The sequence below is a fragment of the Hyperoodon ampullatus genome, assembly GCF_949752795.1.
Source record: "Hyperoodon ampullatus genome assembly, chromosome: 2".
In the NCBI taxonomy this organism is placed as follows: domain Eukaryota; kingdom Metazoa; phylum Chordata; class Mammalia; order Artiodactyla; family Ziphiidae; genus Hyperoodon; species Hyperoodon ampullatus.
The window spans coordinates 140,951,093-140,977,098 of record NC_136915.1 but is presented as its reverse complement, the minus strand read 5'-3'; the positions used below and the strand labels follow the sequence as shown (position 1 = coordinate 140,977,098).

Here is a 26,006-nt window from a genome sequence, read left to right as displayed (position 1 = left end):
CTGAATTCAGTGATTTTAACATGAATACCTTTATTGAATCACATTTTAAATTTATAATTCTAGCCATTATAGTTTTGTGAATAAATAATATTTGTATTGCATTTATAAGAAATGTTCAGAAAGTCCTCATTACTTTGAATTTGTTCCAAGTGATTTTTGTAGCTCTCTAAAAATGTACTACCATAAATGTACTATCATAAATCAAATTCTAGCTTTAGAAAAGAATGTGTTATCTTTAATCATGGAGACCATATCCTATATTATATTTATCATTATTAGCAATACAGCTAGGTAGGACGTTACCTGGATTACAGCATATTTAAAAGACTTGTTTTAATTTTATTTCTTATAAGATGGGTTCAAATTGCAAACCTAAATTGATTAACCTATAATCAAAGCAATTATATTGTTTTTAAACATATCCTTTCTGATGTATTTGAAGCCCCCTAACTACCCCACCTCAAAAAAAAAAAACACTCTAGGAGTATAAGAGAACAAAAGTTTCACACATTGTTTATTTATGTATTTATTTATTTATTTATTTATTTATTTATTTATTTTTGGCTCTGTTGGGTCTTTGTTGCTGTATGCGGGCTTTCTCTAGTTGTGGTGAGCGGGGATTACTCCTCATTGTGGTGCACGGGCTTCTCATTGTGGTGGCTTCTCGCTGTGGAGCATGGGCTCTAGGCATGTGGGCTTCAGTAGTTGCGGTGTGTGGGCTTAGTAGCTGTGGCTCGCGGGCTCCAGAGTGCAGACTCAGTAGTTGTCATGCCCAGGCTTAGCTGCTCCGCAGCATGTGGGGTCTTCCCAGACCACGGCTTGAACCCGTCTCCCCTGCATTGGCAGGTGGATTCTTAACCACTGAGACACCGGGAAGTCCCTCATATTGTTTCTTAAGTCTATTTAAAGATAGTTTTAAGTGGAGAGAGAAAAAAAATGTGTCTGCTTTCAGGAAAAACATGATAGCTTCATTTAAACAACTTATTCAAGACTTTCTTCTGATGATGATACAGCTAACACAATAATGTCACACTTAGACATGCACAAGAGAATGAATTAAACAGAAATGCTAACAAAGCCCTTAATTTACCTTCTTTGTGGAAAAGTGACAAAATATTACATTCCTGAGCCACCAACTTCTAAATCGCAAAGCTCTCCTTACTGCAGCTCCACCAGAAAAAATTCAGATTCCCATGCAGGTACAAAGAACAAACTATTTCATACATAGGTTGTTTCTTTCATACAAAATATTATACACAAATAAATTCCCATTTAATTTTGCCACTTTTATGTCTTCGCTGTCCTTGAGAAAAAGGATGTTACAAAAATAAAGTAGGTATGATTTTCCAAGTAGAATTTACTTGTTCATAGATATATATATTCTCCATGTGACTAATGACCAACCTTTTTTTAAAAATTGATTTATTTATTTTTGGCTGCGTTTGGTCTTCATTGGTGTGTGCAGGCTTTTCTCTAGTTGTGGTGAGCGGGGTCTACTCTTCATTGTGGTGCACAGGCTTCTCATTGCGCTGGCTTCCCTTGTTGCAGGGCATGGGCCCTAGAGTACGTGGGCTTCAGTAGTTGTGGCATGTGGGCTCAGTAGTTGTGGCTCGTGGGCTCTAGAGCACAGGCTCAGTAGTTGTGGTGCATGGGCTTAGTTGTGCCATGGCACGTGGGATCTTCCTGGACCAGGGCTCGAACCCGAGTCCCCCGCATTGGCAGGCAGATTCTTAACCACTGCACCACCAGGGAAGTCCCCCAACCTTTACAATTAGAGCAGCATTGCTTGGAGTACAGAATACTCAGGCATGTTTAATCATAAAGTCCTTGTAACACATTTGAGAGGTAAATTGTAAAACAAAACTCTCACTGTCAGTTCTCCCGCCTGGAGAAGAGAAGCCTCATGTTAAGTGAGTGGTAGTATTGAAAATAGCATAACACACTTGGAGTCTCATCCATGTCCAGTCAAGAATGGTTTTAAACTCTGATCGTGCATCTAGGAAAAAAATTTCAGATGTACAGATGCAGAATGAGAAAATAAATTTACAAATTGTGGTTTTCAACATCCCATCATGCTTTCTTCTCTATGTTAAAGGTAAAAGAGACTTTTGACAGAGATCCATGTGGTTCTTGGTGAAGACTCTGGCCCACCAGGTAAGCCAGCTTATGGGCATAATGGCAAGGAGCAGGAACTCGGATGATACCCTTTAGAAGAAAGATCAACTAAAAATTTTTTTTTACCTTTATGTCTACTTTCCCTAAGTTTAAATTTTTATGGATAACCAAGGTTCAAAAAGTAGATTCAATTTTGAACAGTTTCACAGATCTGAAGGAAAATCAGTATCAAAAAATACCATAGCCACTATGGAGAACAGTACGGAGCCTCCTTAAAACTAAAAACAGAGATACCATATGACCCAGCAAACCCACTCCTGGGCGTACATCCAGAAAAGATGAAAGGTCTAATTGAAAAATATGCATGTACCCCAATGTTCGTAGCAGCACTATTTACAATAGCCAAGACACAAAAGCAACCTAAATGTCCATCAGCAGATGAATGGACAAAGATATGGTAGGTGTATACAATAGAATAGTACTCATTCATAAAGAATGAAATAATGCCATTTGCAGTAACATGGATGGACCTAGATATTATCGTACTAAGTGAAGTAAATCAGAGACAAATATTATTTGATATCACTTACATGTAGAACCCAAAAAATAGCATACAAATGAACTTATTTTTATTTACAAAGCAGAAACAGACTCACAGAGACAGAAAACAAACCTATGGTTACCAAAGAAGAAAGTGCAGGGGAGAGCGATAAATTAGGAGTATAGGATTAACAGATGCACATTACCAAATTAAAGAAAAAGAATACTTACTAAAAAAGTGTAATACATGTGGCATAGTATGTAAGTTAGACTCTGTACTGCATCTGGGCTCAAGTAAAGCATGTCATGGATGACATTATAAAGAGTGGGAGTGACAGTGCCAGTGCCTTTTTTCACAGACTGACTCACAATAAAAAAGTCATACCTAGAATTATAGAACATAATTGGTATCAAGCTTATTTTAGAAGAAAAACAATGTAGCAAACCTAGTCTTTGAAGTAACAATTTACAGAAATCTATGATACAGAGTTTCCTTTATATTTAGAAGCCTGGCTAAATTTTGAGCAATGATTTGCTAAAGCAAATCCACAAAGGACAGTGAAATCATTGACAATTAATAACGCTCATGGGATTTAAACTCACAAGCATATACACTGATGCCTAGAGGCAGCAAACATCAAATTATCATGTTAGACATGGTCATAGGTAATGTGATCCAGAGATTCAGGGAAAGATCGGAATATCCATCCCTGCAAATCACCAGAATATATTCAAACTCCCTAAATTATATAAGTGGTAAGGTTAACCAATTTATTGTAAATATTGAATGTTTATGTCATTTTATGTTATACTTTATGTTAATTGTACTTTTCATTTGCTTTGTTTTCTTCAATCCTTTCATGGCTTCTACTAGAAAAATCAATGTTTCTGCCTTTCTTCAAATTTAGTTCATTTCTCCCTATCTGTTGGTATGAATGCCCTGTTTTATTTCTTGCTGTGGTTTTGCATAACTTTCTTATTTGCATAATTCACTTAGAAGTCTAAAGTTAACCAGAAGTTCTAGCCTTCTTCCTAACAACTGAATCATCGTAGAACAATCAATAAATATTTGTCTGTTTTTAAAATTCTCTGAGAAACAAAATGATTGAAGACAGAAAAAAATATCATCTAATATACCTATCATTTTTAACCTTCTTTAGGTCAATTCTTCCTTTCTCGTCCAAATCATGCAAACCTTAAAAAACTCTGTTACTATTTAAATAAAAATGAATCTTTAAAATAAAGAAAGATGGCTTACCATTCCATCCTAGTCACCTCTAAATCAATAACCATTCCTGGAGATGGATTGTCAAGTCTTCATCCTTTTCAATAAAAAATCTGATGTTTGTTTCTTCACCACGATGAAAGTTAGTCTGACACTTAAAAGATTAAGATCAATGTCGCTCTGTTTGCTCTGCATTATCTCAGAAGCATTCAGAGTGCCGAAAACAGCCCGCACATAGGAGCCATTAAAAGGAGTCTGCAGATGGTATCTCTCCACACACCCCAATTTTATTGTCTTAGCTCCAAGAGCCTGATTCAGGAAGTAAAGGAGGAGGTTTCTATTCATAGCCATTCAGATCCTAGGGGAAGGGTCCCTTCCTCCCAAAGTCAGGATTACTAGTACTGTCTGTGCTGGGCACCAGGCTTCACTGACAAACAGGTGAAGCCAGAGAAGGGAACTGAGAGGAATCCCCAGTCCTGGGACGTACAGAACTCCAGGATAAAGGAGCTGGATAGTACAAACCATTGACAGGCTATGTTCATGGATTTTTAGGAATATCTGAGGTTAGCAAGCCCTCCTCCATCAAGGTTTGGAAGGAGATTAGAAAAAGAGAAGAATCATGTGGTTCCATATGGGGAAACAACCTGCTACTGCAAGGCTTCAGTTCTGCTTTCTCCTCTGACATGGGCATGGAACACAAAGTGGGAAGGGTCTGTTTTTTTCTCCCCACCCATCCACTGAAGCCCTCTGTATCCAGCTTTCCAATTCACACATCACAATTGTTGTAGATATTTCCCCCTGCCCCCGGAAACTAAAATGTAAAGCTTACAAAATCTGCACTTAATGAGTAATATACCCACTTTTGTCCTCTGTAAGGATTTTCTAAGTAGGACTCCATCTGTTTTAGTTCTTGGTCAATCAGTGCTTGAAGCTGTCCATCTCCCACTCCATCTCGATGCACAATGGTAGAATGTGGCAGAGATGAATTTTGTTCATACCAGAGTTTCAAGGCAGCTGAAAGGAAGTCAGAAACACAAATAAATAAACCATAACTTGGAACAAAGTGGCCACTGTTTTTGACAACTTCTATGTTCATTTGTCAACATGGTAGCTTTCAGGACACTGCTTAAATCTTCAGTCTAGCCCATACTTAACAACAGTATGAAAATTTTGAGCCAGATAATTCTTTGTGGTGGTCAGGGACAGGGAGTGTTGCTGTCCCATGCATCGTAAGACATTTAACAGCATCCCTAGCACTCTATCCCCATTGTGACAACGAAAAGTGTTTTCACTCATTGCCAGATGTCCCAGTTAGGGGGGGCAGTATCTCCACCAGTATAGACTCAAGCCCTCCAGCTTCCACCAGGCACTGACTATGCAAACAGGTCGTCAGCCCATTGACAAGCTCCTGCCCCGATTGCTGGATGATGCATTGAGAGAACCACCTGTATGGAGAAAAATAAGCCATTAGTTTGGAAAACAAGATTAATTCAGAATCAAAATGATGAAATTAATCCATGACCAAAAAAAATTCACTATCAGTAGTTGAGGACCCAATTAAAGATCCATTCTTCATCCTGCTGTAGAGATCCAAGTATTGGTCTCTTCACATATCTTAGGCATTTTGTAAAATTTTGAATGCACGCAAAGAGTAAGAATGGAAACATTTGTTAACATTAACTACAAATTATACATGCTTTGAATACATATGACTCATATTGTTTCAGCTCCTGGGGAATTCCACAAAGTGCAAACCCAGTGTTTTTCTGGAGACTCCTACTTCTAGTTCAATGTCTTAAACAATGGTTCATCCATATGAATCTGCTTTGGAGGGAGCAGTTTGCTTCAAAACAGTAATAGCTATTGTGACCACTGCTCAACGTATCAAGTAAAATCACCTGTTTGTCTAGAGTTTCTATCCCCTTATTGCATTTTTGTTTACTTCAGAGTATTAGGATGACCTGATAGGGTATGATGTATGTTTGCCTCTTCATCTGAATCTGTACTCCGATGGCTCCAATGGATGGGATCAGGTATTTTGGCTTTACATTTTCACTGCTGCATTCTCAGTATTTACACATAGCAAGTGCTCAAAAATACCTATTGCATGAATGCAAGCTTAACTTTTTACCTATTATCACAACATTTTCTACTAAAAAAAAGCAGAGTAAATCCATGTTACTGTATTTAGAGTATGACTGGAAAAAAAAAGATCCTTAAAGGATACTGTGGGATTATACTTGGTGGGCCACAAACAACACTGAACATAGTGGTGGTTTGTGACTGTCCCACATACCATAATGCACAAGAGAAGAATATGCAAACCCATCTGCACTATGGGTTTTATTTTCTACTCTAAGCACAGAAAATAAAAGGTCCCTGGAGAAAAGGAGAATCATAGGCTATAGAAGCACATCTCCTTATTCAGGTACATTATATACAAATGTATGAAGACAAGATCTTATGATACCTACAGGCCACTGGGTATGTTCCCATATGTGTCTTCACCCACGTATATCCTAAGTGCTTCCTCATGTGTCCCTATGCAGAGGCTCACTGATCAAATCCTGCGGTTGGCAGAATTCTACCTGTCCTCATCCTTGGAACTTGTGAACATACTGAGATCTAGCCCCTGTGATGATGTTATATGGCACAGTTGACTTTAGGATAAGGAGAGTCTCCAGATGGATGATATCCGACCTCATGAGCTCCTTTAAAATCAGCAAGTTTTCTTTGGCTGATGACAGAAGAGGAAGATGGAGAGATTCAAAAGAGAACAAGAGCACAGTGTGAATTGGCGGGTTGGAAGTTGGAGGGGAGGCAAGGAGCACATCAGAAGGAATGTGGATGAAACTCTAGAAGCTGAGACTAGCTGTAGGTGACAGCCAGCAAGGAAGTGGGATCCTCTGTCCCACAATCACAAGAAAATTGGCTCTGCCACATCGAAGTATGCTGGGAAGAGGATCCCAAGCCTCCAGGTGAGAATGTGGCTTCTGTGACACTTTTAACTTAGCCTTGGGGCTTCCCTGGTGGTCCAGTGTTTAAGAATCTGCACTTCCTCCTCAGGGGGCATGGGTTCGATCCCTGGTCGGGGAACTAAGATCCCACATGCTGTGCAGTGCAGCCAAAAAACAAAATCTTGGCCTTGTAAGGCCCTGAGAGACACGCAGTGCCCAACATCTGACCCACAGGACTGTCCATGGTCATGTGAGTGTCGTCTTAAGCTGCCATATTTTGTCATAGTTGTTAGGCAGCAATAGAGAATGATCAGAGGCTTCCATACAGAATGTTCTGGGAGCCTGACTTTGCCAGAAGATCAGGAGAGCACATCTCTAAGAACAACTTGCCCATGGAGCTTGCCAACAACGTGTGTTAGGTCCGCCTCTCCTATCTGGCCTCCAGATAGCTCCTCACTAAACACTGTCTGCCAAAGCTTACCCACCGCATCAAGTCTGGATCGATGCTTGCCACAAATCCTGTGACTGACTTCCGTCGATGTACAATACCGTGGAAACAATCGATAACGATGAACATTGCATTCTGCAACTTAAATTTTAAACCAGGTAGCAGCTTGAGTTATTACACAAAGCAAATTTCCAATTAAATAGGACCTTAACAAATTCTACCAAAGACAAATGAAAGCAAGAGAAGGCAACAAAATCCCCACGTACTTCTATATCCACCTTCCAGAGGGCACCTCCTAGCTTGCAGTTCATCTGCAGGGCAATCTTTGTAGCGATGGTCTCTCTAAGGTCCGTTTCAACACACACTGGCTTGGAATAGGGTAACTGACACACAGATGTCTTTTTATGCCTTCATAAATTTCTTTATTTTCAGTGGGCAGCAAGAAAAGGACCTTGAAAGAAAGCAAACATGACATTCCCCAAAATGCAAGAACACAGTGATGTGAGAAATGGATGCGTGTCGAGGAAGCTATATAGGTGGAGAACTGACAAAGTAGAGACTATTTATTAAATAGATATCTGAATCCATGAGGGTGAAGGGTCTAGAATCACACTGCATTCAACAAGTGTAAGTGTGAGTGTATGGAAGAGACAGGCTGTGAGACAGGCATTTGGAAATATGCATCAATCCTTTAAACTTGCAAAACCCTTTCATCCTAGTCATTCCATTCCCAGGAGTCATTCCATTTCCAGAAGTTTATCATGAAGTCAATATGGGTGGGTTAAAAACATAGACTGATCTATACCGTCCTCAGGACAGTCACCATCGATGGGATGATCGCTCTGTGTGGGGCACTTCCCAAGCATTCTACTTGATTCAGTTAATTCTCTCACCAGTCGACTGAGATAAATACTATTATCTGCCCCCACCAGCAAACAAGCTTGGGGGCTGTTATGGAAACTGCCTGATTTACAAGCAGCAGAGCAAGTTTCGAAACCCTCGCCAGTACCTTCAGTAGGACACTGAGCAGTTAGGAAGAGAGGCTACTGCTTGGCTTGTTTCTGACTAATGGGAAAAATCATCAGTATATTCTTTTTAACATAATGATGCTTATAGAAGTTTTTGGCAGACGTTCTTTATCAGATTAGGATAATTCTTTTCTCATTGTAGATTAAGTGAGTTTTTCTTTTCACATGAAGAAGTATGAGATTTTATTAAATGCATTACCTGCATGGACTAAGAAATATTCACCACACTATAATTCACCACACTAACCAGTTTTTTGAAAAATATAAACAACCTATTTCGAACTTAGTGACCCACTCTAGCCCATGGTGTTCTCCTAATATTTCCTTAACCACCAGCAAATCTCTAATAATGAATTCTATTTATTCCTAGTGTTGTTGAGACTTACTCTTTTTCTTTATTCTTGACAGTATCTAATTTTAACTTTTCCAAAGCTTTAGATTTATTTGCAAATTGTTTTCTATTTAGTTTCTCTTTTTACTGTTGATTTCATTCTATTTTACTTTGGTTGACTTGGTTCTTGGTGCATTAAAATCCAGACTTCATTCCCAGTGTATTCATCAGGGGCTGTTGGTCTCATTTCTAGTTTGCTGTGTCACCCACGTTTTGATGCCTAGTACTTATTTATATAGTCCCTCGGTTCCTCTTACTTTATTTCCCCTAAACCCTAGTCTCTGCTTCCAGTAGGGAAAGGCATCTTCTAAGACATCACATACAGAAGTTCCTATCCCTAAGGCAGCAAATTCTTGTACAACAGAGTGACTTTACTCCCCAACACAAAGTGGAGATTCTTTGTAGATCTTCCTAAGCTGCTTATTAGCAAGGTCCTCATCAATAAGTTAACCACATGAATTCTGGTATCATCTGTCATTTAAGCATCTGAGAGCTTCAAAAGGAGTTCCAACTTTGGGCAAGAAGACTTCAAATCGAGGTTTCATGGCTCTTTTCTTTTCAAGCTGAGCGGCTACTATTAATTCTCATGCTACTGTTGCAGATTATATATTTTTTTCCTTCAAGCACTGTAGTTATTTGAAGGCAGCTAAGATTCACCTCCTATTTCCTTGTCCTATACCCTTCTTTAAGGAGGGCACTTGTGCAGGTATATACATGCATGTAGAATCATGGCATCATTTTAAGCTTCATCCACAACTCCTATCACCCAGTTTATCAAAGCCTTTGGACATGCTCTTCCTCCTATAGAGAACTTTGGAAATCACACTTCCCATTTCTTATAGCTTTTGTAAAAAATAAACAAACCTCAATTAAATAGAGTCAGGAGGGAGCTCTCATACCCTGCAGTGATAGCAGAGCCCAACAGAAAGACTTCTCTTCTTCCCAGGCAAGACCTTGGCCAATGAAAAGCCATGGTCTCTTTGTTTACTAAAGCCCTTCCAACTTCCTTTTCTCTTCTATGAAAGGGTTCTCCTGTCCTCCTCAAGTGGGATTTGCACATGGCTCACCAGGGTTGCAGACCCCAAATTGCAATTCTCCACTTATCCCAAATCAACCCATCTTTGCTGAAGAAGAAACCTGCAGTCTATTGTTTTAGGTCCAAAAAACAAATCAGTCCTGTTGTCCCTATTTCCATTATTTGAAAGGTAGGATTGTGCTTACTTTCTAATGCCTCATCTATGAATTCAGCAGTTTTTACCAGATCTCATTATGAGACTCTTATGAGACTCAGTTCCTACCAGGGCATCCTGAGACTACCCTAGTCATTCAAATATTTCAGCACATCCATTTCACTCAAGTAAATCTGCTGGAACCATTTTCTTATGTTTACATGTAAGACTCTATATATCAACACATGCCGAGAAGGTAGTTTGCCTTAATGTGACACACTCTCTCAAATTATTACTAATCCCACTACTCTCTGATGCTAACATGCATGAATTATCTATTGCAACCTATGTGTATGAACTACTATGTGTCAGTCATGGTGTAAGGTATAAGATATATGTATTGCAAAGAGCAGAATCATAGCTCTCCTAGTCCTATGAAACTCATAGTCTATTGGGGAGGGGAGAGATTTATAAAAATCACCCAAATATATAGTTACAAATTGGGATAAGTGTTATGAAATACAAGTACATAACAGAACAGGGTGACCTCACAGAGGCCTGATGTTGCAAGTCAGTGTATGCATGGGAGGGAGGGGTACTGTTGGGATATCCAGAATGGCCCTTTTAAAAAAAAATGTATGAAGTATTGTTGATTTACAATACTGTGTTAATTTGTGCTATATAGCAAAGTGACTCAGTTATACATATGTATATTCTTTTTCGTATTCTTTTCCATTATGGTTTATCACAGGATATTGAATATAGTTCCCTGTGTTATGCAGTAGGACTTTGTTGTTGTTCCATCCTATATATAATAGTTTGCATCTGCTAATCCTAAACTCCTAATCTTTCCCTCCCTGACTCCCTCCCACTTGGAAACCACAAGTCTATTCTCTGTACCTGTGAGTCTGTTTGTTTCATAGATATGTTCAGTTGTGTCATATTTTAGATTGCACATATAAGTAATATCATATGTCCATCGACAGATGAATGGATAAAGAAGTTGTGGTGTATAAACACACACTCACACAATTGAATATTACTCAGCCATAAAAAAGAATGAAATAATGCCATTAGCAGCAACATGGATAGACCCAGAACGGCTCTTCTTAGTCAAAGATCTTTGAGATAAAATTTGTAGGATGAACAAGCAAACAACAGCCTAGGTGGAGGAATCAGCACACATAAACTGAGAAGGAGAGAGGTCCTTAAGTCTCTCACAGCCTCACCTCCCTTACTTCCCCAGCTTGCATTCCATAGCCTGTCACAATCACGTCCTCACAAATGCCATTCATTCCTTCACTATGCCTTGATCATGCTACGTTAGCAAGTCTCAAACCCTGGTAAAACCCAGCTGTCTGTTCTGCCCATGCAACCAACAACCAAACCCTGCTGACTGGTTCTAGAGTTAGTCTGCCACAATCTAAAAGGGGTGTTCTGTTCAGATTCCCTAGTTATGCTTCCTACCCATTCAAAAAACCAACATTTCACACTTTCTCATCTCTTCTCAAATCTGCTATACATCTCCCTCATCGCTGCCCATCAACGAACTCAGCCAATGATCTTGCTTCATACTCACTGAGAAGTGAATGTCTGAGGATTCAGACAGGAATACACTTATATTCTGCCCAGTGTTTGCCTTCTCTCTACACATATGTATGTTCTTCTTGCCCTCTGATTACTATGGAGGATGTGTCCTGCTCCAGAAAAGGGTCTGTAATCTCTACTACAGCTATGGATTCTAACCTCTTCTTTCCTTCAGGGATTTTGTTCCTATCATTACCCCTCATTTATCTTGCCTTCTGTATTAACAATTTCTCCTTCTCTAGTTATACCAGGATAAACACATACTGTAGTATACTCTGACTTAAAAAAATCCTTCATCTACATAGCATTTCTCTTCCCTTCTATGCAAACATTGCTAAATTTTTCCTTCAGTACCCTCCACCTGGACTTCAATGCCCACCATTACACAATTTGCTCTTGGCAGTGAACTCCATGCTATGAAACTCAATATACTCTTCACTGTGTATTTTTCCCCCAGCTCTATTGAGTTACAATTGGTATACAAAAATCTGCCCATAATGTGTACAGTTTGGTGAATTGGGGCATATGTATACACTCTCATTTAACCTCATCTTAACATCCTACAGAGACGCATATCCTTCTTTCCTGAAATATTACATTCTCTTGGTCATCTATATATTCTGCCTAGGTGACTGCATATCAAAATCCAAGACTAGGTAAGAGCTAATAATTCCCAAAATGAAAACTCCAGGCTTTACACCGTGGGACTCCAGACTCATCAGCATGCCCAAAGAGCATACTTTATTTACCCCCTTTGTCAGAGAGATGATACTGAACTCACCACATCTGTACACGAAAGAAAAGAGTGCCCACTTAGGTAGGTTCAGGCTATAGGACTGAATTTTAACAAAGAAATATGAGTGAAAGTAGTGCATCAGCCTATCACTTTCAGTCTAAGGGACCTAAGAGCCAGTATGCTGCTTCTACCTCTTTTCTTCTAACATGACAACCTTGGAGTCCTCTTGTTGAGATGGTAGAGCCACAAAATGGTAACAGATGAGATCACTGAGTCTCCCTGATGCTCATTAGACTTTATTCAAGCCAGAAATAAACCTTTCAAAATTAACTTACTGATATTTCAGTTTGCAATTCCATCTGTGCCTATCTCATCCCAGAACAATCTTATTACACTTATTACAACCAAGCCTTCACTATGTCCTCTCCATTTTCACCCACTTCTCCCATCCTGCTCCAGGCCACCATCATCACTTAAGTCAACTGATTTAATAACCTCCTCACTGGTTTTCCTGCCTCCATTTTTACCCCCATACAGCCCAGTCTCTGTATATTAGACAGAAATCTTACAAATATCTACATAATATGATTTTTTTTTTCTGTACACGGGCCTCTCACTGTTGTGGCTTCTCCCATTGCGGAGCACAGGCTCCGGATGCACAGGCTCAGTGTCCATGGCTCACGGGCCCAGCCACTCCGCGGCATGTGGGATCTTCCCCGGACCGGGGCACAAACCCGTGTCCTCTGTATCGGCAGGCAGACTCTCAACCATTGCACCACCAGGGAAGCCCTACATAATATAATTTGACAATAAAATCCAATTTACTTCTCTAGAGAGCACTCCAGCCTAGTTTGGGCTCTGGGTACACCATGCCCACCCCAAAAATAGTGCCTTTGTTATACCTCTTCTCCCTCATCCGCACCTAGCTTGCTCCTTGCTGCCATTTACATATCAGCTTCGCAGAGAAGATATCCATGACCTTGCAGACTAATAGCCACCAGATGTTCTCCATAGTACCACCCAATTTTAATTATCTCCATATCCCTTATAACTATTAGAATAGTTTTCTTCTTGTTTGTCATCTCTCTGTCTGCCATGAGAATGCAAGTGCCTTAATAGCTGAGAACTAAATTGTCTTACTAATGTGTACCCAAGATATACAATAGGAACTCACTAAATGCTTCTGGGATTGAATGAACAAGTAATAAGTGTGGAACACAAATAAGGATAATGTCATAATAACCCTCCCTTGAAGGGATGTCAGAGGGTTATGTACCTGCAATTGTTCCAAGTAGCTATGTTTTGACTCCCAATATAATACAAGCTTTCTTAAAAAAAAAATCCATCTATAAGTTCTTTCCATTTGCCATAAATATCTGCCATTCCTTCAATTACCTTTCTCTCATCTGCTAAAGCTAGAAAACCAACCTCACCAACTGGCCTGAGTTTATTTGTGAGCACTCAAATTAAAAATAGAGGAGGGAGGGCTTCCCTGGTGGCGCAGTGGTTGAGAGCCCGCCTGCCGATGCAGGGGACATGGGTTCATGACCTGGTGTGGGAAGATCCCACATGCTGCGGAGCGGCTAGGCCCATGAGCCATGGCTGCTGAGCCTGCGTGTCCAGAGCCTGTGCTCTGCAATGGGAGAGGCCACAACAGTGAGAGGCCCACGTACCACAAAAAAAAAAAAAAAATTAAAAAATTAAAAATAAAAAAAATAGAGGAGGGACTTCCCTGGTGGCACAGTGGTTAACAATCCGCCTGCCAATGCAGGGGACACGGGTTCGTTCAGTGGTCCGGGAAGATCCCACATGTCGCAGAGCAACTAAGCCACCATAATGAGAAGCCCACGCACCGCAATGAAGAGTAGTCCCTACTCGCCGAAACTAGAGAAAGCCCGCACACAGCAACGGAGACCCAACACAGGCAAAAATCAATAAATAAATAGAGGAATCCATGAATTATGAGATTTAGCACATAACAGACATCAACTCAGATTGTAACAGGTCATTTTTTCTTCTTTTTGAACCAAGTTCTGTAGGGCTGAAACTCCTACATAAAGTTCTCATTTCTGAAGTCTTACCATATTTTATTTCTACCTAACAATCCATCTACATGTTCAAAACATCTATAGCCACTTCTAAGCCTGACAGGGAGGGCCATCTTGGAGCCATTCTAATTATGTGACATTACTCTATACACAAAACACTGAATACATGGATAACAGATATAAGCCACGCTGTAATACCCCAAAAGGAGAATATATACAAATACATATATATGTGTCTAACTAAGACTTGAGAAATATACTTAATTGTATAAAATGAAAAGTTTTAAGACAAATATGTTTGAAGAAATAAAATTTCATAACTCCCTGTAATAGTCTACAAAGGAGGTTTCACTGCCATCCGATCTTGTAAATGGAGAGCTGGGAGACTTCTCCCAAGTAATACCATCCACCCTATAGGTTCTGTTGTCATACCTGTGGAATAAATGTAATATGTGGTATTATTCCTGACGTTATTGCATGAAACCATGTAAGAAAGAAGTGGTTTAAAATCCTACAGGTAATTGCAGGATATATAGCTTTGTTGAGATTAATTCACATAACATGCAATTCACCCATTTAAGTGTGCAGTCCAATGGTTTTTAGTATACTTACCGAGTAATGCAATCATAACGCGATTTTAGAATATTTTCATCACCCAAAGAAGAAACACCTGAACCATGAGCAGTCACTCCTTGTTTCCACCCAATTCCCCCAGTCCTTAAACCACCACTGGTTTACTTACTGCCCCTATGCATTTGCCTACTCATCACATTTCATATAAATTGAGTCAAATAATATGTGATCTTCCCTGACTGGCTTCTTTCACTTAGCATAATATTTTCAGGGTTCATTCATGCTGTAGCATGTATTGCTACTTCATTCCGGTTTATTGACAAATAATATATCATTGTATAGATATACCACATTTGTGTTTATCCGTTTACCAGTTAATGAACATTTGGGTTGTTTATGCTCAAGCTATTATGAATAGTGATGTTGTGGACATTCATATACCAATTGTGGTGGATATGTTTTTATTTCTCTTGGGTATATAACCTGGAGTGGAATTGCTGGGTCGTATGGTAATCCTATATTTAGCACATTGAGGAAATGCCAGACTGTTTCCCAAAGAGGCCATACATATACCAGCAGTGTATAATGGTTGGTTCCAATTTTTCACATCCTTGCCAACAGTTGTTAACATCTTCCTTTTTAAATTTTAACAATCCTAGTAGATAGGAAGTGGCATTTCATTGTGGCTTTAATTTGCATTTCCCTCATGGCTAATGATGTTGAGCATCTTCTCATGTGATTATTGGCCATTTGTATATTTTATTTGGAGAAATGTCTATTCAGATCCTTTGCCCATTTTTTAAAGTTGAGTTTCTTTTATTGAGTTGTAAATATTCCTTATGTATGTAGATACAAATTATTTACTACATGTGATTTGCAAGTATTTCCCCCTGTTCTGCCAGTTGTCTTTTCACTTTCTTGACAGTATACCTTAAAGAACAAACATTTTATTTGGTTAAGTCCAATTTACTTGTTTCTTTGGGCATTACTTGTGCTTTTGGTGTCTTATCTAATAAGGTTTTTGCCTAACTCAAAGTCAAAATTTACTCTTATGTTTTCTTCTAAGAATTTTATATTTTTACCTCTTTTAGTTAGGTCTATTTTGAGTTAATTTTTTAGTGAATTTGAGTTAATTTTGTGTATCCTGTGATGAAGGGGCAGGTGAATATCCAGCTATCCCAGCAATACTTGTTGTAAAGACTGTTCTTTCCCTGATTGAATTATCTCCATACACTTGTTCAAGTCAACTGACTATAAAAGTGAGGGTTCATTCATGGATTCCCTATTCTGTTTCACTGACTTTTAGGTCTATACTTATACCAGCGTCACACTGTCTCGGTTACTGTAGCTTCATAATAAGGTTTGAAATTAGGAAGTGTGAGTCTTCCAACTTTGCTCTTCTTAAAGATTGGATTTAAGGTTACTTAGCCAAAACATCCTCTTATCAATTTAAGATTTCTGGTGTAGAGGGAGATTAAAAATAAAAGCTTCCTTCGAATGGAAATTTTCTAGTAGATTGTAATTAAACACCAATTTTTAAAAATAGCTAGACAGAGAAAGGAAAAGAGAAATTTGGAAGATACGTACTCTCTTGATTGCAAGTGAGCATTCAGAGCCAACAACTGAGTTAACAGTAGGCCTCACAAGAGCCTCAGAGTTTACAACTGACACATGTTCCTCTCCCATGCTGTACAACCAGATGAGAAAAATTATCCAGTGATTCTTGCCATTTTCATGCTATTTCTACTTCTGAATGTCTACATTTAATCATTCAAAAACCCTAGGAACATCTCTAATGAAAAACAGTCAAAGTGATTGGATAGATTTCCAAAAAGCAGACTTACTTTGTAAGAACAGATGACCCAACTAATTTTTTAAGAATTTCTCTTTTGCATCTTCTCCTCTGGCTTTTTCATGAGTGTGTGATATTAAATCATAAGCAGTTTCCATTCGGAGCAGTTTATGGCTCACATCAGCACAGAGGGTAAGACCAGTTTCATATGGAAGAATGGAAGTAATATAGCCAGGCCAGATTTCTGATCTGCAAATAAGTTAGATGTGGGTGTCAAGATCCCAGCTCTGGATGTAAATCCAAGTATTAGGGAACCTAAACTCACTGTCTAAAATTGAGGCTTTTAGAGTCAGTTTTAATCTCTTATTTTTAATAATCATTGGTCTTTTGAAGGACTTCAAACAGAGATTTTTACCAGATACACTAGTTATAAGTAATACATCATCTTTGTTAAACCATTTTTATTATCGCCTATGGGCTTAAACTATTATCTATACTCAAATGTGAGGATATATATGATACATACATATATAAATTATATACACGTATACCAAGGAGTAATACATACACATAGACATAAGTGTTATGATTGACAATATTTTCAGAGAAATTACCCAAGTAATCAACCAACATACCTGCTCAATTTGAAGACCCATAAAGGACTTTGGGGCATTAGTGTGAAGAGGGCTTCCTTTTGCATTTTGTGTATGTGTGTTATTTGCTTTGATACTGCGGTTAGGCTAAAGTAGCACTATTCTGGGTTTTCATCTTTGGCAACTATTTTCTCACCAAGAAGCTTTTTTATTGGGTTGATGCCAAATGAGTATTTGCCTGATTCTTCCTGTCCTGATTCTTTAACTATTTTCCTAATTTGGACAGCCACAATTTCGTTAGTATGTGTTAATTTCACCCTTCAACGTGGACACACTTGAAGCGAAGTGAACTCCCACCACACTGATGGTAGACTCCATCTGAGCATGCTCAAAAGAGCACAGAAGTTTGTCCATGGGGAGGGTACTATCAGACGCTGATTGACAGTATCTGTGTGGTAGACCAACTTAAGGGAAAACACATACGGTTCTTACCCTTTGCTGCTCCTGATAATAGGCAATGGCAGGCTCTGGATCACAATGTTTGAACCCAGCAGGAATAGTTTTGCACTCTATGTGGCATGACTAGGATAAGGGGTATATGTATCTTATCTAGCTTGTATCTTCTTTTCTATGCTACACAAATGCAAGGCTGTCACTTTCTGAGACAATAAACTTTCTCTGGTTGTGACAGATTCAAAGCAGATGCCAAGTTAGAAACATTTCTGAATTAGGTGATTTGGGTTCCTTGACCAGGTTAAAAAAACAAAACTGTTTTTCTTCTTGGTTTCACATTTAAACAATATGTGTTAGTCTAAACTATATGACCAAAAAATAGAACTACTAAAATAACAGGCCCTGGGCTTCCCTGGTGGCTCAGTGGTTGAGAGTCCGCCTGCCGATGCAGGGGACACGGGTTCGTGTTCTGGTCCGGGAAGATTCCACATGCCACGGAGCAGCTGGGCCCGTGAGCCATGGCCACTGCCCCTGCCGTCCGGAGCCTTTGCTCTGCAATGGGAGAGGCCACAACAGCTAGAGGCCCGTGTACCGCAAAAAACAAAACAAAATAAATAAATAAAGAATAAATAAATAAAATTACAGGCCCTTATCATTATTATTTTGATATAATAAATAATAGAGAGATATTGTTTTACTACTAATTACCAGCATTTAGTAACGACAAGCTAAACATTAAGCCTTTAGGAAATTTGTGAACTCCTTCATTTCTTCCAATAAGTGTGTCAGATTGGTACCAATATTTATCACCATTGATGAAGAAACTCAGCTTCAGAGGAAGACACTGAGGCACAGAGAGGTTGAAAGGAACTTGCCCATAATTGCCCTAGCTGCTATGCTAGTCTGCTTCATCAACCACTATCACCACTATCACATTTACTTAATTGGGCTCTAGATTCAGATAAACAACTTTTCCTGGTTGCAAGGAAATCATTTAACAAGCACAGATTGCAATGCTTGAAATGCAAGTCTGAGCCCAAATCTTAGAACCCAAAACCATGTGATCACTAAAAATACTGAGTATCTATTCTGTGCCGTATAATAGGAGTTTGCTTTTAAAATAACAGGTCCTATTAGGAATAAGTGTACAAAAGACATTCTAGGAGGGAATATATCCAACAGGTGTTTTCAATTCCTTTAGTGGCAATGAAAAAGTATGAAGGCATTTCCTGCAATACTAAATGAGCTGATTTGCTTTTGGTGGGTGAACACTGAACTTTGTTTACAAAACTTAACCTGAAAGCATTTTCTAAGTATCCTGCTACTACTCTACTAAAAGTTAGCCTTGTTATCTCCTTTAACAAGCAAGAATGGTAAGACACAGTCTCAGTTAGTATAGTATGGATAAATCATTTTCGGTGTTGGGTAAACTTGTACCTTAATGAGTGTCTTCAATTTTGGGAAGACATGAATTCAGAATTGCAATTCTCTATGCACATTATTGCCATCTAAACTAATTCCAGCAAGACATAGCTATAGTTAGGTAGATCCTTTCATAAAATGATGCAGTCACTCAGGAATACTTTATAACGTAAAATGATTGGACAGTCAGTAACCAATGAATTATCCTAATGCTGATTCATCTGAGAGGTCCTTTATTCCAATGACTGCTGCTGCTATCCTTCTCTTTTCCTTTTGGGATTAAGAACTATGCACAAAGTCTTATTTACTCTAAGGTTCACCTTGTACCTCTCCTGTCACACAACTCATCATTTTCCCCATCATATGCCACCAAATGCCAAAAAAAATCTGAGCACTCTGCGGTCATGGCACAGGTATTTCTAAAGAGATGAACACCTGTTCAAAAATCATTAATCTGAGAATAAATATATGGGGAAATGATTGGAATCAACTGAAACTATGAGAGGCCAGCAGGCCAGATATGTGTGTCTGTATGTGTCTTAAAGAATAATGTTCTCTATGAGAAAAAATGCTTTAGTGCCCCCAAATTTAATCCAATTAATATCCTGGAATATATTTCAAGACCACTTGTATATATGTGCATGTACATAATTTCAGCATTGTATATTGTTTGTGTTATGTTCTCCCTTCTATTCATGGGAATATGTGGCCTTTAAAGCTTAACTTTTCTTGTCGATTTTGTACATGGATGAAGTTTCACACAATAAGATAAGTTCAAGGATTTCTTTCTCCAATACCATTGATATGAATTCCTATTACTTAATTTCTTTTTCATAGCTTTGCAGATGACAGTCCAAGATAGTTCTGCCAATGGAAATCACAGGACTACCAAGTACGGCAAAGACTTTGGAACAATTAGAGTGTGTTTTCATGGTCTGCATCAGAATTCTACAGAAGGCTTTTGGCTGAATTGGCAGTGAAATGAGAATGGAAAGTTAGTGTATCAGTTACTTTTCAGTTTGGTATTTTTTCTTTTCTAGTATTCTACTATGTATTAGAAATTACATAAAAATCAGGAGAAGAGAAATGGTTAAGAAAAATATAACCTGTCATGTTAACGACATTCAGCACTTACCTAGACTCACAGGTATCACGAGAGAACATGAGAGCTGGCTTGTGAGAGCTCACTTTGTTCTAATTCCCTCATTATATTCATGAAAAGCTTTGAGGCTCAAAGAAGGAAGTGACCCTGCCAGAAGCATACCATGAATCAGTGATGAAAGGGAGACTCCTTGGCTTCTGTAGAGCCATGTCTCTGTGCACAAGGTATTAAAGAAGCATTAGTTAAGTGCCCCTTTACCTAACAACGTGGAGCTTAATCATTGGGTTTGGGCTTCTTGTCTCTTCTTTTCTTTTGCTTTCTCTTTTACATCCTTGGGGGCCTTAGGTTTTAGTTGCTCTCTTGAACTGGATTTAGAAGACATTTATTTTCACTAGCCCTTATTTTTTTGGATTGTTGGCTGAATTTTTAAGAAGTTGGGGAAGGATACTGAACTGCCAAAAGTTAACAGATTATTGGCAAAGAAATAACAATAATTATAATGCCAATTTCTCTGGGTATTCCCTGTGTACTTTAGGGGTAGAAATAGTATTTGAAAAGTGATTTCAAAACGTGCAAATAATACCTGTGGGACATAACCTACTGGTTAAGACCACTAACTCTGAAATTAATTTGCCTGGATCTTTTTTCCCCAGTTTTACCACTTATTAGTGGTGGGACTTCAGGAGTGTTTCTTCTTTGTTTCACTTCCTTTTTAAAAAACAAGGGGTTAATAACCTCACCCATTTTACAAAGCTGTGGCATGGAGTTAATACATGTAGAGTGGTTAGGAATCTATGCCACTCTTAAGTCTTTTAAAATCAACCTTACTATTGTTGTTACTATTATTATTATTTCGTTAGCTGTCCTTGAAACAGTTTGCCAGCAGTACTCACTTGTTTTTCTTTTTGTTGTATATTCTCTAAGCATTCTACCAAACCCTAAGTGGCTGGTTTCAGATATTTTGCACCTCTTTACCTGTTTGTCACCACAAAAGTAAAAGGAGTTTGGCTAACGTTGATCAAATGAACCAGAACTTTGGTTTTCTCCCATTCATACACACTGGTAAACAGATGTGAAAAAGCGACTCCATGGGGCTTTCAGTCTGGAGCCAAACATCCAGGCTCTGTGTAACTCGACACTATTATGAACACATGTTGGTCCCTTAGGTCCCAAAAGAATCTCAGCTAAGCCCATCATTATTTCAGGAATATGAAGAATGCTTTTTGTGAAGTAGTTGAACATAACAGAAATACAAGAAAAGGCAGAGATGTTTCGTATCACAGCTTTTTGAGAAATGCTCAGAGCTCTAAGATGTAGCTGACAATTTCTGCATCAGGTAAAGCTTTCAAAGTTACCAAAAATTTCACCATAAATATGTTTTTTCATCAATGGCAATAATGCGGTGACTATATTCCTCAATTCCACACAGCATCAGCATTAAATACAAGAAAAGGGTAAGTTAAAATATCTGTATGATTGCTTCTGACATAACCCTGAGATCTCTTTTATTTAGGTACTCCATCAGTTATAATGTGGAACATTAAGACAAATTATTTCTAAACACTAACAAGCAATGTAGCAATAAGTGGCAGACAATCAAGGGGAATTTTGCCATAGCACGGTGTTTATTTTGGTACAAGCAGGAATGCAAATCCAAAGGATGTAATTTAGAGGAAACTCTGTCCTGTCTATTCTCTAGGAAATAGAACAGGGAGAATGAGAAGATGATTGTGGGTAAGTCAAACCGTTTTCTCCTAATTACAGCTGAATAACTGGGAGCAAACTCCCATGGAAGGTTGTGATCTGCTTGAAGAGAACTAGGAGGGTGCCCTGGTTAGGGTCTTCCATATACAGTTATTCAAGCTCAGACTTGATCATCTGTCAGGGATGTTACAGTAGGGAGAGTTTTGCTGTAGCTGTGAGACTCAGCAAGATAACATCCAACTCTAAAACCTACAATTTGAATCACCAACACCAGCCGTCATTAAGCACACCCTCAAATAACTCCAAATCTGTTCATCTACTCACATCTTCTTTACACGGTCAACAGACCTCGAGTGATTACTACATGCCAGACACAGTTCTAAGACACAGAATAACGGATAAGAAAAGTAACAACCTCTGTCACTGTGGGGCTTGAGTTCTTTGGGAAGAAGTTCATCTAAATACAAAGAGACACCAAAGATAATATTTGTGTTTTTTTAATGTTTTTATTTATTTATATACTTAAATAGAAGTATAGTTGATTTACACCATTGTGTTAATTTCTGATGTACAGCAAAGTGATTCAGTTATACAAACATATATATATATATATATATATATATATATATATATATATACTCTTTTTAAAAAATTTTTCTTTTCCATTATGCTTTATCATAGGTTATTTTTTTCTGCTTGATAACAAATTTAATCAGTTATACATACCCATATGTTCCCATATCCCCTCCCTTTTGCGTCTCCCTCCCACCCTCCCTATCCCACCCCTCCAGGCGGTCACAAACCACCGAGCTGATCTCCCTGTGCTATGCGGCTGTATCCCACTAGCTATCTACCTTACATTTGGTAGTGTATATATGTCCATGCCGCTCTTTCGCTTTGTCACAGTTTACCCTTCCCCCTCCCCACATCCTCAAGTCCATTCTCTAGTAGGTCTGTGTCTTTATTCCTGTCTTACCCCTATGTTCTTCATGACATTTTTTTCCTTAAATTCCATGTATATGTGTCAGCATACAGTATTTGTCTTTCTCTTTCTGACTTCCTTCACTCTCTATGACAGACTCTAGGTCCATCCACCTCATTACAAATAGCTCAATTTCGTTTCTTTTTATGGCTGAGTAATATTCCATTGTATATATGTGCCACATCTTCTTTATCCATTCATCCGATGATGGACACTTAGGTTGTTTCCATCTCCGGGGTATTGTAAATAGGGCTGCTATGAACATTTTGGTACATGACTCTTTTTGAATTATGGTTTTCTCAGAGTATATGCCCAGTAGTGGGATTGCTGGGTCATATGGTAGTTCTATTTGTAGTTTTTTAAGGAACCTCCATACCATTCTCCATAGTGGCTGTACCAATTCACATTCCCACCAGGAGTGCAAGAGTGTGCCCTTTTTTCCACACCCTCTCCAGCATTTACTGTTTCTAGATTTTTTGATGATGGCCATTCCTACTGGTGGGAGATGGTATCTCATTGTAGTTTTGACTTGCATTTCTCTAATGAGTAAATATGTTGAGCATCCTTTCATGTGTTTGTTGGCAGTCTGTGTATCTTCTGTGGAGAAATGTCTATTTAGGTCTTCTGTCCATTTTTGGATTGGGTTGTTTGTTTTTTTGTTATTGAGCTGCATGAGCTGCTTATAAATTTTGGAGATGAATCCTTTGTCAGTTGCTTCATTTGCAAATATTTTCTCCCATTCTGAAGGTTGTCTTTTGGTCTTGTTTATGGTTTCCTTTGCTGTGCAAAAGCTTTTAAGTTTCATTAGGTCCCATGTGTTTATTTTTGTCTTTATTTCCATTTCTCTAGGAGGTGGGTCCAAAAGCATCTTGCTGTGATTTATGTCATAGAGTGTTCTGCCTATGTTTTCCTCTAAGAGTTTGATAGTTTCTGGCCTTACATTTAGGTCTTTAATCCATTTTGAGCTTATTTTTGTGTATGGTGTTAGGGAGTGATCTAATGTCATACTTTTACATGTCCCTGTCCAGTTTTCCCAGCACCACTTATTGAAGAGACTGTCCTTTCTCCACTGTACATTCCTGCCTCCTTTGTCAAAGATAAGGTGACCATATGTGCGTGGGTTTATCTCTGGGCTTTCTATCCTGTTCCATTGATCTATCTTTCTGTTTTTGTGCCAGTACCATACTGTCTTGCTTACTGTAGCTTTGTAGTATAGTCTGAATTCAGGGAGCCTGATTCCTCCAGCTCCATTTTTCGTTCTCAAGATTGCTTTGTGTATTCGGGGTCTTTTGTGATTCCAAACAAATTTTGAAATTTTTTGTTCTAGTTCTGTGAAAAATGCCAGTGGTAGTTTGATAGGGATTGCATTGAATCTGTAGATTGCTTTGGGTAGTAGAGTCATTTTCACAATGTTGATTCTTCCAATCCAAGAACATGGTACATCTCTCCATCTATTTGTATCATCTTTAATTTCTTTCATCAGTGTCTTATAATTTTCTGCATACAAGTCTTTTGTCTCCTTAGGTAGGTTTATTCCTAGATATTTTATTTTATTGTTGCAATGGTAAATGGGAGTGTTTCCTTGATTTCATTTTCAGATTTTTCATCATTAGTATATAAGAATGCCAGAGATTTCTGTGCATTAATTTTGTATCCTGCTACTTTACCAAATTCATTGATTAGCTCTAGTAGTTTTCTGGTAGCATCTTTATGATTCTTTACATATAGTATCATGTCATCTGCAAAGAGTGACAGCTTTACTTCTTCTTTTCCGATTTGGATTCCTTTTATTTCCTTTTCTTCTCTGATTGCTGTGGCTAAAACTTCTAAAACTATGTTGAATAAGAGTGGTGAGAGTGGACAACGTTGTCTTGTCCCTGATCTTAGTGGAAATGGTTTCAATTTTTCACCATTGAGGATGATGCTGGCTGTGGGTTTGTCATATATGGCCTTTATTATGTTGAGGAAAGTTCCCTGTATGCCTACTTTCTGCAGGGTTTTTATCATAAATGGGTGTTGAATTTTGTCGAAAGCTTTCTCTGCATCTATTGAGATTATCATATGGTTTTTCTCCTTCAGTTTGTTAATATGGTGAATAACATTGATTGATTTGTGTGTATTGAAGAATCCTTGCATTCCTGGAATAAACCCCACGTGATCATGGTGTATGATCCTCTTAATTTGCTGTTGGATTCTGCTTGCTAGTATTTTGTTGAGGATTCATCTATGTTCATCAGTGATATTGGCCTGTAGTTTTCTTTCTTTGTGACATCCTTGTCTGGTTTTGGTATCAAGGTGATGGTGGCCTCGTAGAATGAGTTTGGGAGTGTTCCTCCCTCTGCTATATTTTGGAAGAGTTTGAGAAGGATAGGTGTTAGCTCTTCTCTAAATGCTTGATAGAATTCGCCTGTGAAGCCATCTGGTCCTGGGCTTTTGTTTGTTGGAAGATTTTTAATCACAGTTTCAATTTCAGTGCTTGTGATTGGTCTGTTCATATTTTCTATTTCTTCCTGATTCAGTCTTGGCAGGTTGTGCATTTCTAAGAATTTGTCCATTTCTTCCAGGTTGTCCATTTTATTGGCATAGAGTTGCTTGTAGTAATCTCTCATGATCTTTTGTATTTCTGCAGTGTCAGTTGTTACTTCTCCTTTTTCATTTCTAATTCTATTGATTTGAGTCTTCTCCCTTTTTTTCTTGATGAGCCTGGCTAATGGTTTATCAATTTTGTTTATCTTCCCAAAGAACCAGCTTTTAGTTTTATTGATCTTTGCTATCATTTCCTTCATTTCTTTTTCATTTATTTCTGATATGATTTTTATGATTTCTTTCCTTATGCTAACTTTGGGATGTTTTTGTTCTTGTTTCTCTAATTGCTTTACGTACAAGGTTAGGTTGTTTATTCGAGATGTTTCCTGTTTCTTAAGGTGGGATTGTATTGCTATAAACTTCCCTCTTAGAACTGCTTTTGCTGCATCCCATAGACTTTGGGTTGTCATGTCTCCATTGTCATTTGTTTCTAGGTATTTTTAAATTTCCTTTTTGATTTCTTCAGTGATCACTTCGTTATTAAGTAGTGTATTGTTTAGCCTCCATGTGTTTGTATTTTTTACAGCTCTCTTCCTGTAATTGATATCTAGTCTC

The 26,006-nt window shown here is 38.4% G+C and overlaps 1 protein-coding gene across 1 annotated transcript in view; it reads right to left on the bottom strand.

The window, feature by feature from the left end:
- Positions 1–2,070: 2,070 nt before the first annotated feature.
- LOC307065731 (piwi-like protein 3) overlaps positions 2,071–26,006 on the bottom strand; it is a gene marked incomplete at both ends in the record, with an annotated part of 59,010 nt that continues 35,074 nt past the window's right edge. The window contains 10 exon segments of the mRNA XM_079722647.1: positions 2,071–2,205; positions 2,887–3,040; positions 3,914–3,974; positions 3,977–4,003; positions 4,006–4,034; positions 4,741–4,894; positions 5,255–5,325; positions 7,323–7,426; positions 7,552–7,619; positions 7,622–7,736. Coding sequence (XP_079578773.1) covers positions 2,071–2,205; positions 2,887–3,040; positions 3,914–3,974; positions 3,977–4,003; positions 4,006–4,034; positions 4,741–4,894; positions 5,255–5,325; positions 7,323–7,426; positions 7,552–7,619; positions 7,622–7,736 — 918 coding nt within the window.